Source organism: Canis lupus, chromosome 20, assembly GCF_011100685.1.
Source record: "Canis lupus familiaris isolate Mischka breed German Shepherd chromosome 20, alternate assembly UU_Cfam_GSD_1.0, whole genome shotgun sequence".
NCBI lineage: Eukaryota > Metazoa > Chordata > Mammalia > Carnivora > Canidae > Canis > Canis lupus.
Genome location: NC_049241.1, coordinates 5,849,218 through 5,864,530, shown reverse-complemented (window position 1 = coordinate 5,864,530; position 15,313 = coordinate 5,849,218). Strand labels below are relative to the sequence as shown.

The window sequence follows — 15,313 nt, the reverse complement described above, 5'->3', positions numbered from 1 at the left end:
ACGCTGAGGCTCGGAGACGCAAAGCCACTTGGCCCAGGCTACGTAACAGCGGAACGCGGAGAAGCGGGATTCGAACCTGAGACCCTCCGATCCCGTGCGCGTGCCACGCAACCGGGGTCGGGACCCCAGGAGTCACAGGGAGGCGGTTGCCGGGGAGAGGCAGTGACCTCCCCGTCCCCGGGGGTGTGCAAGCCGGCGCCGCCCGCGAGCGTAGGCCGAGGCCGGGGCCGGGCCCGGGGCGAGCCCGCAGAGCCTGTCGCAGGCCCCGTCCGCCCCCCGCGGCCGCCCCGGCCCAGGCGCGAGCGCGGCGCCACCCCGGCGGGGCGGGGGCTGCTATTTCTGTCCGGTGAGCGCAGCCCGCGCCGCGAGGCGGGGGAGGGGGCGCCCGCGCAGCCATATTCGCTCCCGCCGGCGGCCCCGCGGCGCGCAGCCACCATGAGCACCGCCGCCTTCCACATCTCCAGCCTCCTGGAGAAGATGACGTCCAGCGACAAGGACTTCAGGTGCGCCCCCGCCGCGCCCGCCCGACCCCCACGTGCCGCCCCCGCCCCTCGGCCCGGCCTCGCCCCCGCCCCCCTGCGCCCCCGTCGCGCCGAGCTCCTCGGCCCTGCCTCAGTTTGCCGGGTCGGAGCCCCAGCGCCTCCCCTCCCGCCTCCCTCCGCCTTCCCTCTCTCCCCGGGCCCGGGCCCCGCACCCCAACCCGCGGTGAAGCCCTCGGCCCCCCTTGGGGATCCCAGCGCCCGCCTCTTCTTCCCGACACGGAGACCCAGCCCCTTCCCGGGCCCACGACCCCGACACCGCTACCCGCGGCGCCCCTGCACCCTCAGCTCCGCCCTCTCCTCAAAGTCACCTCCCGCCTCCCCCCTGCGCCCCGTCGGGACGCCCTCCCCCCTCCCTTCCTCTCCCCTGCCCTCCCCTGGAGGGGCTGCGCTGAGTGGCTCTTCAGGCACCGGTAGGCTGTGGTTGGGGTGGGGGCTTTTAGCTTTTGGGTACCACTCCCCTTCTCTTTGTTCCCCTCTGAGCCACACCCGAACAGAGCTGGAAAGGATGGAGGAAACCTCTCCTCCAACCCTGTCATCCTCAGGGGGAGACTGAGGCCCGGGGTGTGAGGGGTGTGTGGGGGGCAGCGATGGGATTGGCTCTGGTCACACCGCCAGCTCTGGCCCCTGGGAGCCCACAGAAACCAACATAGCCCCCTTACTGAACATTCTGGCACTTTATCCCCAGTTCACAGATGGGGAAAGCAAGGCTCAGAGTCACCGAGGGGCCAGTTGCCGTCCCAGAGCTATGACGTGGAGGATGTGGGGTCCGAATCTAGGCCAGTCTTAACACAGGGGCTGAGATCTTAGCGAGACCATCTGAGCCAGCCCTCTGACAGGTGAGATTGAGGCTCCCCCCTCCTGGTCCTCAGCACCCCTGGGGAGCCTCTAGGAGAGCTTTAGAACCACTGCACTGGATTCAGATCCCGCCCCCAACCACCTACTGTTCGTGTTTCTGTAAGATGGGCTCGTAAGAGAACGGGCCTCAGAGGGTTGGTGCAAGTTTGAAAAGAGGTAATACAAGTGCGATGCTTAGATCAGCGGCTGGCACCAGATAGGTGCTTAATAAATTGACACTTTCCGTTCCATGCACATCAGAAATCTGCCCTGCCCTCTTCCCATTCCTTACTACAACCCCTCACCCCTCTTTCATTTCCTCCTTCCACTTGGGTAGCTCCTACTCATTTGTCACCTCTTTGGGATGCCTCCTGACATCCAGGCAGGGTTGGGCACCTCCCCTGTTTCTTTCTTTCTTTCTTTTTTTTTTTTTCTAAGATTTTATTTATTTATTCGTGAGAGACACAGAGAGAGAGGCAGACACATTGGCAGAGGGAGAAGCAGGCTCCCCGTGGGGAGCCGGATGTGGGACTCCATCCTGGGACTCTGGGATCATGACCTGAGCACTCAACCACTGAGCCACCCAGGCATCCCCCACCTCATATTTCTAACTGCATCTAACTTCTAGCCCTGAGATCCTCAGAACCCCAGCAGCAGAACTGTGTGCTTCTTTTTTGCATCCCAGAGCCTGTTCTTGGTACACAGGAGGTGCTCAGTGAGTGTTTTCTGGCTGCCAGGTTCCCTGCTGTGCAGTCTTATTTAGTCTACCCAGCTGCTGGGGTGCTAGTTATTGTCCTTCCTGTTCTCCAGAGGCTCGGAGAGGTGAAGTGACTTGCCCAAGGTCACATAGCCAGCTAGTGGCTGAGGGGATTTGCACCCCTGTCTCTTGGTCCCCAGGTCCAAGTCTCCAGAAGAGGGAGAGTTGGTCCTGCCAACTAGAGCCTGAGCAGCCCTTTCAGCCTGCTCTGCTGGAGAACACTTAAAACCACCCCAAGCATGTGAGAATGGTATCTATTTTTAAAGTCCAAATACCAGGAAGGCTGGGTCCTGCTGACCAACTGTCCAGGTGCCCATGTGGCTAAGTGTTTCAGCTGAGTTGCCTCTAGGGTTTCTCTGGAATGAAACTGAAACCATGCCCTCTGGCTTCTGGAGGCAGGTGGTGACTGCAAGTGGGGGTCCCAGGTAGGGTCAAGAAAGCCTTTGATCCCCGTTGTCCCTCTGTGGGTAGGAGGCTGCTCAGTTCCCACTCAAGACTCCAGCAACCATATGGATAAATGAGGGCTCTCGGAGGAATTCCGAAATCATTTTTCAAAAACACAGTAGTAATTGTTGAGAAACCAGGAGACCTGACTGGTGTGCTGAGTCTCCTCCCAACCTACTGTGTGACCTTGGGCAGTTCCTGCAGCCCCTCTGGGCCTGGTTTCCCCATCTGCCTCATGGTAAGACCTGGTTGTCCTCCCAAAGATATTATGAGGTGGGGCAAAGAAAATTCTCATTTCATAGGTGGAAAACTGAGACTCAGAGAGGCGTCAGTTGCCCAAGATCACCCAGTTCATAAGTGGCAAGACCTATATATTTACTGAAAGCCAAACTTCAGGGGCGTCTGGGTGGCTCAGTCGATTAAGCATCAGACTCTTGATTTCGGCTCAGGTCACGATCTCGGGGTCACAGGGATGGAGCTTTTTTTTTTTTTTTTAATTTTTTTTTTTTTTATGATAGTCACAGAGAGAGAGAGAGAGAGAGAGAGAGGCAGAGGGAGAAGCAGGCTCCATGCACCAGGAGCCCGACGTGGGATTCGATCCTGGGTCTCCAGGATCGCACTCTGGGCCAAAGGCAGGCGCCAAACCGCTGCGCCACCCAGGGATCCCAGGGATGGAGCTTTGTGTCAGGTTCCGCGCTGTGTGTGGAGTCTGATTGAGATTCTCTCTCCCTCTCCCCTTCCGCCCCTCTCCCTGCTTGTACTCTCTCTCTAAAATAAATAAATAAATCTTAAGGAAAAAAAAAAGCCAAACTTAGTGCTCAAGCTCTTATCTACCAAATTACATGCTTTGCTGTAATTGCCCCACTGCCCCCACTGCCACCACCACGTACAAAGGCATAATACAGCTTTCTTTCTCTGAGAGCTGGTTATTTGCAGGAACTCGGGGGTGTCTGAAATGCTGAGGCATATCTCAGAAGTGCTGGTTTCTGAGTTTGGGTTTCCACAGCTGCTTGGCTGTTAAGGGCTGGCTCTTCCCTTGCCTTTCCTCCTGCCCTCACCCTACCTTCCAGGCCCTCTCCAGACCTGTTCTTTGCTGGGTCTGGAGTCCCAGGGATGAACCTGATGGGCCCCTGTGAGTTCATATTCTAATAAGGAGACACACTGCTAACCAAGCTGACAATGCACTTTGAAGAGTATTCTGATGAGGAATGCAGAGTGCTCTGAGAGAATCTTATCCAGGGGAACCAGATGTGATTAGAGAGTGTGGGTTGGGGGTAGGGCAGAAGAGTCATTCCTGAGGCTAGGACATTTGAGCTGGGTCCTTGACAATTGAATAGGAGTTCAACAGAGAAGAAAGACAGTGACAGGAAGCTCATCTTGGTCAAAGGAACTCATTACCAGACCGAGCTGGGTCTCCATGAACTGCAGCAGAAATGCAGTTTAGAGACCCTGCCTGCTGTCTCAGAATGTCCCTGCAGCTGGGCAGACCTAGGCCATGGCCTGGCTCAGATGCAAACCTCCTCCTTCACCTTACCTTGGCTGCTTCTCCTGTGATGACCAGGCCCAGAGGTGGGCACAGTCAGCCCCCATTCCCTCTTGACCTCCAGCCCAGTCTCCTTCCCTCTCTCAGCAGCGTGAGGCTAATCCCAGCTGTTAAAAATAAACAGCAGTGACATCGACAGGTGCCCTCTTGGTACCAGGGTGCTTGGGTCTCCCCATGACATCAAGCAGCAGGTCTGAGCTTGCAGAGATGAGACTGGACTCCTGACTGTGATCAACTTTGCCACAGGAGGCTTGGGAGGAGCTGGTAGGGCTCTTGTTAGTAGAGTGAGGTCAAGCCCAAAAGCAAGGCTGGTATGAGGAGGCAGGGTGGCCTGGTGGGTCAGCAAAACCTGGAGGCTTCCTCTGGGGCTGCCACTCTCTGGCCCTAACTTTGCCGTATCTCTCCTTGCTGCTCCAGCATTCCCCTCCGGTCTCTCCTCTCAAGTCCCTACAGGACCCAGTGAATGGGTGCAGTGGGCCTCATGGGAACCTACTCCATTGGAGATAGTGTCCTACCTGCTGAGGGCATCCATGCTTTGACCAGCCAGTTATTGTCACCAGGGGATGTTGGCCCAGTTGTAGTCAAAGACTATTTTCAGAGCACCTGGGTGGCTCAGTCGGTTAAACGTCTGCCTTCAGGTCATGATCCTGGGGTCCTGGGATCAAGCCCCATGTTGGGTTCCCTGCTCAGTGGGGAGCCTACTTCTTCCCCCTCTGCCTTTCCCCCATGGTTTGCACTCTCTCTCAAATAAATAAATAAAATCTTTTAAAAAAAATTCTATTTTCAAGAGAATCTGGGAATTAGAACTTTTACATCAACTTTCCCAGTTTCTAAATGTTGATAAATAGAATTTTTGAAAAACACCTGCAAGGTGGGCACAGCTGAGGGCTGCCAGTTTAAGGCTGCTCTGCCCTCTTAATCTTGGCAGGAACCATCATGCTCCTGCAGCCCTAGCTCATGGCCTTCCTGTTCATAATCCCACCGCAATTTCAATCCTCAGGACATGGATCAAGCCACATGGGTCTGGCCACCTGTCATGGGTAGCACTTGGCTCTGGACCACCTCAGGGTCAGGGAGCCGTGGTTGGGGACTGGTCAGCTGTTGACATCAATGTCTAAGTTATGCTTGTGGCCCATCAGCATGGCCGAGGGCAGGAGTTCTCAGGGTATGGTCCCTGCCCCTCAGGAACTTGTTAGAAATGCAAATTCTAGGGCCCCTGGCTCAGATCTGAGTCCAGAAACCTTGGGGGTGGGGCCCAGCAATGTCTAATAAACCCTGTAGGTGATTCTGATGCCACCTACAGTTTTGGTGGCAAACCAAACTGGTCTAACCACTGGTCTTTAACCACTGGTCTTTAACCACTTTAACCACTGGTCTAAAGGCAGGGACTGAATGGGTTCTCTAAGGTAGGGGTGGCTAGCCCCACTCCACCTGTCTGGTAGACAGGTGTCTATTCGACCTTCTAGCATGGACAAGAGGTGAATGACGTAATGTGCCATTATAATAATGGTGGTGCTACTTATTGAGTGCTCACTGTATGCTCAGCGCATCACATACATTATTTTAACTTCTGTGCAACCCCCCAACACAGGTGCTGTTCTCATCCCCATTTTTCTGACAAGTAAATGAGGGCTCAGAGAGGTGAAGCGACTTGCCCAAGTTGGCATTTCCATAAGTGGTAGGAGCAGGAGCCACCAAACTCAAAGGCTCAGCCTTTAGCCAGTGTGCTGTACTACTCCTAGCCTGCCACGATGTGGCAGTTGGTATCTCACATGTGGGTCTCTTGGTGGTGGCCCGATTGCACCTCCAGCCCAGATAATCTACTTGCCCTTGAATCTTTGTATCAAGGTCTGCTTCTAGGGGAATTCTAAGATACTGCCCAAAATACAGGAGCCCAGTAGCTGCTCAGTAATCCTCCTCTGCCCTCCTGCCCAGGTTCATGGCCACCAGTGACCTGATGTCAGAGCTGCAGAAGGACTCCATCCAGTTGGACGAGGACAGTGAGCGCAAAGTGGTGAAGATGCTGCTCAGACTCCTGGAGGACAAGAACGGTGAAGTGCAGAACCTGGCCGTCAAGTGGTGAGTGTTGGCCTTGGGGGGGACGGGGCAAGGCCAGGTGTGAGAGGACCCCAGGGGCCCCTGCCCCTTTGAGGTTCAGTGTCTGAGAGAGTAGCTGCTGAGCAGCTCTTGAAGCCCCAGAGGAGTTAGACAGTGCCTTGGTCTGGATCCGTTCAGAAGTAGACCCAGTCACAGGGATGCAAGTATAAGTTTGGGAAGTGATCTCAAAGAGCTCCAATAGGAAAATTGAGCAATGAGATAGGGAAGGAAGACAGCCAATGACATGTGAAACATCAAGCAAGTTACTGCTGTGGGCAAGTGGAGCTTAACCGTACTGGGGACCTTTGAGGCACAGTGTAGGACATGGCTTGTGGAGTGTTCTACCTGCAGGCTGCCAGTCTGGTTGAGGGCTGCTCCCAGGGTAGGATGGAAGGTTATGTATTCATGACCCCTCCAGCCAGAGAAAGCCTTCAGGTGCAGATGCAGGTGCTGGCAGCTGGAAGGTCATGCTGGTGTGCAAAAGGAGTGGTGAGGGCTGAAGGGATGGAGGGCCCCAAAAGCCTTTGCTCTAGATACCATGAGGTTACCATGAGGTTGCAGTCCTAAGACCTTGGCCAGTTACCTTTAGAGCTAAAAAGGCAAGATGAGGGATGCCTGGGTGGCTCAGTTGGTTAAGCATCTGCCTTAGGCTGAAGTCACGGTCTCAGGATCCTGGGACCACCCCCCGCAACATGTCTGGGCTCCCCACTCATGCATGTGGTCTCTCTCATAAATAAATAAATAAATAAACAAATAAACAAACAAACAAACAAATAAAAATTTTAAGATTCTATCCATCTATTCATGAGAGACACACAGAGAGAGGCAGACATAGGCAGAGGGAGAAACAGACCCCCTGAGGGGAGCTTGATGCAGGACTTGATCCCAAGACCCCAGGATCATGACCTGAGCCAAAGGCAGATGCTGAACCACTGAGCCACCTAGGTGCCCCAGTAAATAAAATTTTTTAAAAAAATTTATTTATTTGAGAGAGAGAAAAAGCATGAATGGGGGGAGGTGCAAAGGGAGAGAGAGAAGCAGACTCTACTGAGTGGTGCCCAATACAACACAGGGCTCCATGGAGCTCAATCTGATCCCAGAACCCCCAGATCATGACCTGAGCTGAAGGCAGACACTAAACTGACTGAGCTACCCACGCACCCCAATAAATAAAATCATAAATAAATAAATAAATAAATAAATAAATAAATAAGCAAGGTGAGGTATGTGCAGGGCACACCTGTGGGAGGCTGGAAGACTGAGGAATGGCAGGGGTCAACAGTCAACAGAATTGGGGCATTGCCTGTGGAACAGTACTCTGTGAGCTGGGCCCAGGCATTCTGGGCCGTCTTAATGAATTTTGACTTGATCCTAAGAGCAGAGGGAATTCAGTAGAGTTTTATGCAGGGATGTGACATGGTCATGTTTGTAGTCTGGAAGCATCTCTCTAGCCATGCAGTAGAGCTAGAGTAGATGGCGATTTCCCACTAACATAACCAATAGTATGGTAGTATGTGTTCTAGTATGTAATTGGAACATTGACTGAAGTGATAATAAAGTCGTGAGATGCCTGCACTAAACGTAGGTTCACTGTGGGTGCTGTGGCAATTGGAGGTAGAGGCAGGTAATGGATGTTTGAGGCTCAGCTACCACAAGCAGCACTGTGGTGCTGATTATCTTTTCTTTTCTTTTCAAGATTTTATTTATTTATTCATGAAAAACACAGAGAGAGAGAGGCAGAGACATAGGCAGAGGAAGAAGCAGGCTCCCTGTGGGGAGCCTGATGCAGGACTTATCCCAGGACCCCAGGATCATGACCTGAGCCTAAGGCAAACGCTCAACCACTGAGCCACCCAGACATCCTGGTGCTGATTTTCTGAATTAGTGATGAGATTTTCTGAAACGGTGAACATCTCAGGGTAGTTTGCCAGAAAACAAAGTACAGTCTTCCTTCAATTTACATGATAGTTACATTCTTGGAAAATTTAGAGTATAATAAAATAGTGTAAAAAGTACTTTGTTTTTACGTGTAAATTGAAATTAGATTTTGGACTCAGATAATTATGGAAAGATTTTTTTTTTTTTCCTATGTGAATCCCAAGACATGGAACATTTGGTTTTGCAATATTGTCTTTTCCAGCCCCATGCACATTCCCGCCCCCAAATAAAAGCCAGAAGTGACATCTTATTATTTATGACCAAAAAAGGCCTCCATAAATTTCCAGAACTCTCCTGAGGGCACTACACACCACTCAGGAACTATAAGAGGTAGAAAGGGGGACCGCATGAGTACTTAGAAGAGTTGATGGAAAAAACCGTCTAAAGAGAGCCATAGATTGCAAACTGGGATGCTTTGTGGTTCCTTGGGACCCTTGTTATAGCTCTGTATTTCCCACCAAGGATTCAGACTCAGGAGCAGGAGGGGTGGAGAGGAGTCTGAAGAGAGCAGATAAGAAGGTAGCACCTGGGAATCTGCATTCTAACGCACACCAACATCTCAGAACCTTAACTGAATGTTAGAATCACCTAGGGAATTAGAAACAAAAAACAAAATTCCTAATGTCCAGGCCACACCTGAAAACCAATTAACTCCGAGTCTCTGGGGCTAGCACCCAGGTAATGGCAATGCACAATTAAGGCTGAGAACTACTATGTCTAGTATAGCTATTTTTAAGCTTTAATGTAGATTCAGATCATCTGGGGCCTTTGTTGAACTGCAGATTCTGGTTTGGTAGCTCTAGGGTAGGACATGATATTCTGCATTTCTGACAAGTTCCAGGTGATACTGGTGATACTCATGAAGCGGATATGTGACTAAAATCAGAAGTTCTCAAAGTGTGGTCCCTGGACCACCAGTATCAGCATCTACTGAGAACTTGCTAGAAATTTAAATTCTTAGGCCTTCTGAATCTGAAAATCTGGGGTGGGGCCCAGAGGTTTGTTCTAACAAGCCCTCCAAGAGGATTCTGGTACATGTTCAAGTTTGAGAACCAAGGCTCTTGGGCATTCCTTGGTTTCCAGCTGAGGTTACTGGGATCAAGGGTTTGGCCATATACTGACATGCAAAACCCAGGAGGAGGTGCAGGTTTGGGAGGTGCCAGGAATGATGTTGGCAGACCCAGAGGGTGCCTCTCTTTCTAGCAAAATAGAGAGTCCCCTATCCACATGGCGCCTTTTCCTCAGCATATGTGGGTTCCATGGGCCTGAGGAGACCTAAGGAGCATAATGACTCAGGCTGAGCCTGGGGCTTTTGGACACCCTCCTTCCCTCCCTGCTCAGCCTGGGTCCTCTGGTGGGCAAAGTGAAGGAGTACCAGGTGGAGACCATCGTGGATGCCCTCTGTGCCAACATGCGGTCTGATAAGGAGCAGCTCCGAGACATCGCTGGCATTGGCCTCAAGACTGTCCTGTCGGAGCTCCCCCCTGCAGCCACAGGTACCCGGGTCCCAGGGATTAGGCACTATCATTATTTGTGCTACTTTATGATTAAAGAAACGGGCTCAGAGAGGTGAAGGGACATACCTAAGGCCCGCCGGCTAGTAAGTGGCAGAGAATTCAGACCCTGATCGCTTTAAGTTCAAGGCTCTGTGCCAGGAATGCTTGAGTTGTAAGTAACAAAATCTAATTAATGATAGCTTGAAGGAGTACAGGGTTGCTTTCCTCATATAATTCCAGAGGGATCAGCCATTCCATTTTTGCAGCAATTCATTTAGCAGCTCCATTAGGACAGGGGTGAGGTCTCTGCCTATGCTTTTTGTCCTTTATTAGAAAAGCACATATTTCCCCAGAAACTGTCAGAAGACTTCTACCTATATATTTCACTGGCCCCTGCTAGCAGCAAGGGAGTCTAGGACAGGAGCTTTTCCTGCTTCCCTAGTAAGAAGGTGGAAGGCAGAGGGACTGGGTGTGGGCTGAGTCAGCCATCAGTTCTTCAGTCTCTTGATCTGTCCAGTTCAGATGTACTCTGGGTCATACCTTGGACCACTTGAGACCAGGGTCAGCTGGATTCTCAGGGATGTAGGCTCAGAGGTATTATGAGAGCAGAGGCTGACCACAGGTAGAGGCCAGCCCTATGGCCTCACTGTGCCATCCTTGTGCTCTGTATAGGCTCTGGCCTGGCTACCAATGTGTGCCGGAAGATCACCGGCCAGCTCACCAGTGCCATCGCCCAGCAAGAGGACGTGGCTGTGCAGTTGGAAGCCCTGGACATCCTCTCTGACATGCTGAGCAGGTAGGGGAGGCCCACCCTGGGCAAGGAGGACCGAGGGTGGGCGACAAGGGGACAGAGAGGGATTCAAATCCTCAGAGCCAGCATTTAATGCACACCAGGCTCTGTGCTTGGCGCTCCTTGATTGTCCTGGCAGCCCTGTGAAGGAGAAATCCTTCATCATAATTCTATCATCTCAGAGTCCTACCCAAGCCCTTCCCACTTAACAATAAATAGCAAAACCTGGGGTGTGAATTCAGGTCTCTCCAAGCCCCAAAGCCTGTAGGTGTTCATCCTGTCCTTCACCCTCTTCTTTCTCTTTTTCTTCTTTTGGGCTAGTATAGCTGGGCCTTGCTTTAAATTGCACTGGACATTTTAAAGCCATTCATTCAACCTCCCAAGATTTGAACACCTGCTCTGTGACCCAGAAAAATATCAGGTGCTGAACTGGTGCTGGGAATATGAAATTGGATGGGTCTTGGGCCCTCCTAGGGAGGAGCTCACAGATACATAATCTAAGTGGAATAAGAATAACAAAAAGAACAGAGCCTTTAGGAGCTCAGAGGAGCAGCTGGGGGTAGGGAACCTTCCTAGATAGGGTCCTGCTAGCTAAGCCTTCAAGGATGGGCAGGACTTGGCCAGGTTGGGTAGGCATAGGGGTGACACTGGAGGGGGAGAATACCCTCAGCCCAGAAGATCCAGGCTGGGGAAGACATGGATCCTGGGGGTTGTGTGAGACCGTGTGGCGCTAGATTGTAATGTGGAGAGATGAGGCCAAGGGCTGGGCAAGAACAGAGGGTGGGTGGCTAAAGATTACACTGAATGTGTGAGGAGTGGGGATGGGGTTCAGGGCAGGGGTCCAGGAATGCCTTGTGCCTCTCTGTGTGTATCAGACTCCTCTTCCTATCTGCAGTATGCATGGTAGATGGGAGGGGATGAATGGTCAGGGACACTGCTTAGGAAGCTTCTGGAGGCAGAAACTCAGGTTCTATTTAGGAGATAGACTCCACAGGACTTGGGAGTGGGTGAAGGGCAAAGACTCAAAGATGACCCCAGGGTCTGGCTTTACTAACCGGGGACACAGACACAGGGCCATTGGCTGTGTTGGGGTGCACTCTGGAGGCAGGAGCAGGGGCGTGGGGAGGAAGGTGATGGATTCATTGGATGGGGCATGTTGAATCTGAGGTATCTGGGAGGCACCCAGTCCACCAAAGACTCCATGAGGGTAGGCTCCAGGGTCAGTCTAATCTTACCGGAGCTTCCAGTGCAGGCCCTGTGACATAGCAGGGGAACAAAGAAAGAGATGAAATCCAGAAGAGAGCTGGGCTGGATATGGGAGAGCCATTGAAGAGTTTAGGCAGAGGGTTGACCAGGTCAGAGGTCAGTGAGACCACTGTGGTCTCAGTGAAGGGAATAGACTAACAGGGCGTGTGTGTGTGTGTGTGTGTGTGTGTGTGTGTGTGTGTGTGTGTGTATGTGTATGTATAGAGTGTGCCTAGCAAAACCCAGACTCCCAGGAAGTCAGCCCCACGTCCCATTACCATCAGGCCAGGTTGCAGGCTGGCAACCTGGAAGTCTGGATTCAAGTCCTGGCCTTGTATTTCTTGGCTGAGTGGTCTTGAGAAAGTCCCTTCTCTCTGCTGCTTTCTTGTGTGTAATAATAAATAATTACTCCACACAGTTGCAGGGGACCTTTCGATTTACCAAGAGTTGGGTTGTCATAATTCCGGGGTGGAGCCCTGGAGAGGATGGGGAGAAGAGAGGTGCCTGGCCCAGGCTGCCCGCTGGGTGGGTAGGCCCCGTCCGACATCCCCTTCGACTCCCCAGGCTGGGCGCCCCTCTGGGTGCCTTCCACGCCAGCCTCCTGCACTGCCTGCTGCCGCAGCTCAGCAGCCCACGCCTGGCCGTGCGCAAGCGGGCAGTCGGGGCCCTCGGCCACCTGGCGGCCGCCTGCAGCACCGACCTCTTCGTGGAGCTCGCGGACCACCTGCTGGATCGGCTGCCGGGCCCTCGCGCGCCCACCAGCCCTGCTGCCGTCCGCACTCTGATCCAGTGTCTGGGTAGCGTAGGCCGGCAGGCTGGCCACCGGCTCGGTAAGGGGGTGTCGCGCCTCTGCAAGGGGTTGGTGACAAGGTGGGTGGTGCTGGGGGCAGACGGGTGGGGCATGAGCGTCAGCCACCTCCCGGGTAAGGGGATGTGGCCTGACACACCTGAAAGCGGGACGCGGAGCTGGAGAGGCAGTGGGTGGGCTCTGAGTGTGACGTTTTTCTGAACCTGAACTACCTATTCTGAGGCTCACGGATAATTATAAATCATGCCACCAAACTTAAATACAGTATGTTCTATCCTCTTGCTTTGACAGATACACTTTAATAACAACTTATAAGCCAGGTTTGGGTTTTTACAAATTTTTATTGGAGCATAACGTACATATAATAAATTGCACTGTTTAAAGTGCACAGGTAAAGTGTGTTTTGACCTTTGCGTACACCTGTGAAACTACTACAGCAATCAAGATACAGAACATTTCCATCACCCCCCAAAAGTTTCCTTGTGCCCCTTTGCCTACCTGTACCTACCCTATGCCAAGACTTAAGCAGAGCTCTTTATATGCATCATGTCTTTAATCTTAACCCAAGTCTCTGCCTGGTAGGCATTGTTATCACTGCTGGAAAGAGAAGAGTATATGGAGGTCCCAGAAGTGTGGTGGTGTGTCTGAGGTCATATAGCTCCTGAGTGGCAGAGACAAGGCTAGAACCTTAACATCTGCTTGATTCTGAAGCCACCAAATTGAGTTTGCAGTGGTCAGGGCTGCAGGTGCAGGGACAGGGTGGGTGCTATGGGCTGAGGGAGCCTGGGAAAGGGTCTGGCCTGTCCTTAGTGATTTACCTGGCCCCACAGGGGCCCACCTGGACCGCCTGGTGCCCTTGGTGGAGGAGTTCTGCAACCTGGATGATGATGAGCTGCGGGAGTCCTGCCTCCAAGCTTTTGAGGCCTTCCTGAGGAAGTAAGTGCAGTACCAGGAGACAGGGGCCCATGGTTTCTTTGGGAAGTTGTTGGGGAAATGGGGGGCCCAGGGGACTGGCCTCAAAGCAGTAAGATCTCAGGACTTAGCAGTGGGCCCACTCCCCTCTCTTGCCTGTCCAGCAGAGCCTCCCTCATCCTGCCCTACAGGTGCCCCAAGGAGATGGGTCCTCACGTGCCCAACGTGACCAGCCTCTGCCTCCAGTACATAAAGCATGACCCCAACTATAATTATGACAGTGACGGGGATGAGGAGCAGATGGAAACAGAAGATAATGAATTCAGTGAGCAAGGTGGGTGGCCAACTTCGTCATTGAGGCTGGAAGGCAGAAATGGGTGCAGCTTTTTTTAAAAAATATTTTTATTTTATTATTTATTCACAAGACACACACAGAGAGAGAAAGAGGCAGAGGGAGAAGCAGGCTCCATGCAGGGAGCCCGATGAGGGACTCGATCCCAGGACTTCGGAATTATGCCCTGGGCCAAAGGCAGGTGCTAAACTGCTGAGCCACCCAGAGATCCCAAGGGTGCAGCTTTCCTGGGATACTCCCTTACCCCCCACCCCCAGCCAAAGACAGAGCCACATCTGGCACCCCCATCCTGATCGTTTTTTTTTTTTTTTTTTATTATTTGAGAGAGAGAGAGAGAATGAGCAGTGGGGAAGGGCAGAGGGAGAGGGACCAGCAGACTCCCCGCTGAGCAGGGAACCTGCTGTGGGTCCTGATCCGAGGACCCTGGGATCATGACCTGAGCCAGATGCTTAACTGACTGAGCCACTCAGTACTGCCTCCCCACCCCCATCCTGATCTTTTTTTTTTTTTTCACCCCCATCCTGATCTTAACTCCTCCTCAGTCTTCAGCCCTGCCGTCTGTAATCTGGGTTCCCCAAGGTCTCCACCCTGTGCCTAGATCATGGTAATGATCATGGTAATTTATTGAACATCTACTGGTTTCCTGAGCATTCTCATTTCGTGCTTCTTCCAATAACCTTAGAAAACCAGATGCTTGTTATCCCCATATTTCAGACAAGGAAACCCAGACTTAGAGATTTGCCTGAGATAACACAACTAGAAAGTGGCAAAACTGGGACTTGGGGCCCTCACCTCTATGCTGCCATCTCTATGCCTGCTTAGTAATGGCTTCCGAGAGATGATGCTTTAACCCAGCAGAGTGAAGCTCTGCTGGTGGAATGATAGGTACTGACAGGGAAAGAGATACCTGGATGGAGAATGGATGCAGTGGCTTCCTTCCTTTCTGTGGGCATGGTCCTACCTGTCACTCAGACTGATGACCCTGGGCCCTAGAAGCAGGACGTTGATGGAGGAGAGGGACTTCGAGCCTGATGGGAATACTCAGAATAAGATGGGATGTTAGGGGCAGCCCGGGTGGCTCAGCGGTTTAGCGCTGCCTTCGGCCCAGGGCCTGATCCTGGAGACCCAGGATCGAGTCCCACGTCAGGCTCCCTGCATGGAGCCTGCTTCTCTCTCTGCCTGTCTCTCTCTCTCTCTCTCTCTCTCTCCCTGTGTCTTTCATGATTGAATAAATAAATAAAAATCTTTATTTAAAAAATGGGATGTTAGGAGATGAGATCAGAGAGGTGTGTTGGGGTCTTGAATGCCTAGTCAGGGAGAATGAGCATTTTCTTGTCAGTAGCCTGGAGCTATGGATGTTCCTCCCTGGGTGGCATAGGGTGGAGGTAACAAAGAACAGTTCATCAGAGGACATCTGCTCTGACATCTGCTCTGGACCATCTACATGGCCCCCTATGGCTTCTCCAGATGCCAGTTCTCTGGAAGTCTGAGTCATCTACAGAGTGACATGGGTAGAAAGAACGCACTAGCCTCTGCGGCTGTGCCTGATGGTGTT

At 52.4% G+C, this 15,313-nt stretch overlaps 1 protein-coding gene across 2 annotated transcripts in view; it reads left to right on the top strand.

Moving 5' to 3' along the window:
- Positions 1-361: 361 nt before the first annotated feature.
- Positions 362-15,313, top strand: part of CAND2 (cullin associated and neddylation dissociated 2 (putative)) — a 33,319-nt gene continuing 18,367 nt past the window's right edge. The window contains exons 1-8 of one of the 2 annotated variants that reach the window (XM_038565600.1): positions 375-503; positions 1,228-1,378; positions 6,056-6,199; positions 9,497-9,651; positions 10,324-10,447; positions 12,251-12,516; positions 13,325-13,430; positions 13,598-13,740. In XM_038565600.1, coding sequence (XP_038421528.1) covers positions 6,060-6,199; positions 9,497-9,651; positions 10,324-10,447; positions 12,251-12,516; positions 13,325-13,430; positions 13,598-13,740 — 934 coding nt within the window. In that variant the 5' untranslated portion in view covers positions 375-503; positions 1,228-1,378; positions 6,056-6,059. Of the gene's footprint in view, positions 504-1,227; positions 1,379-6,055; positions 6,200-9,496; positions 9,652-10,323; positions 10,448-12,250; positions 12,517-13,324; positions 13,431-13,597; positions 13,741-15,313 lie in introns of both variants that reach the window. The other variant, XM_038565599.1, reaches the window with a different exon arrangement.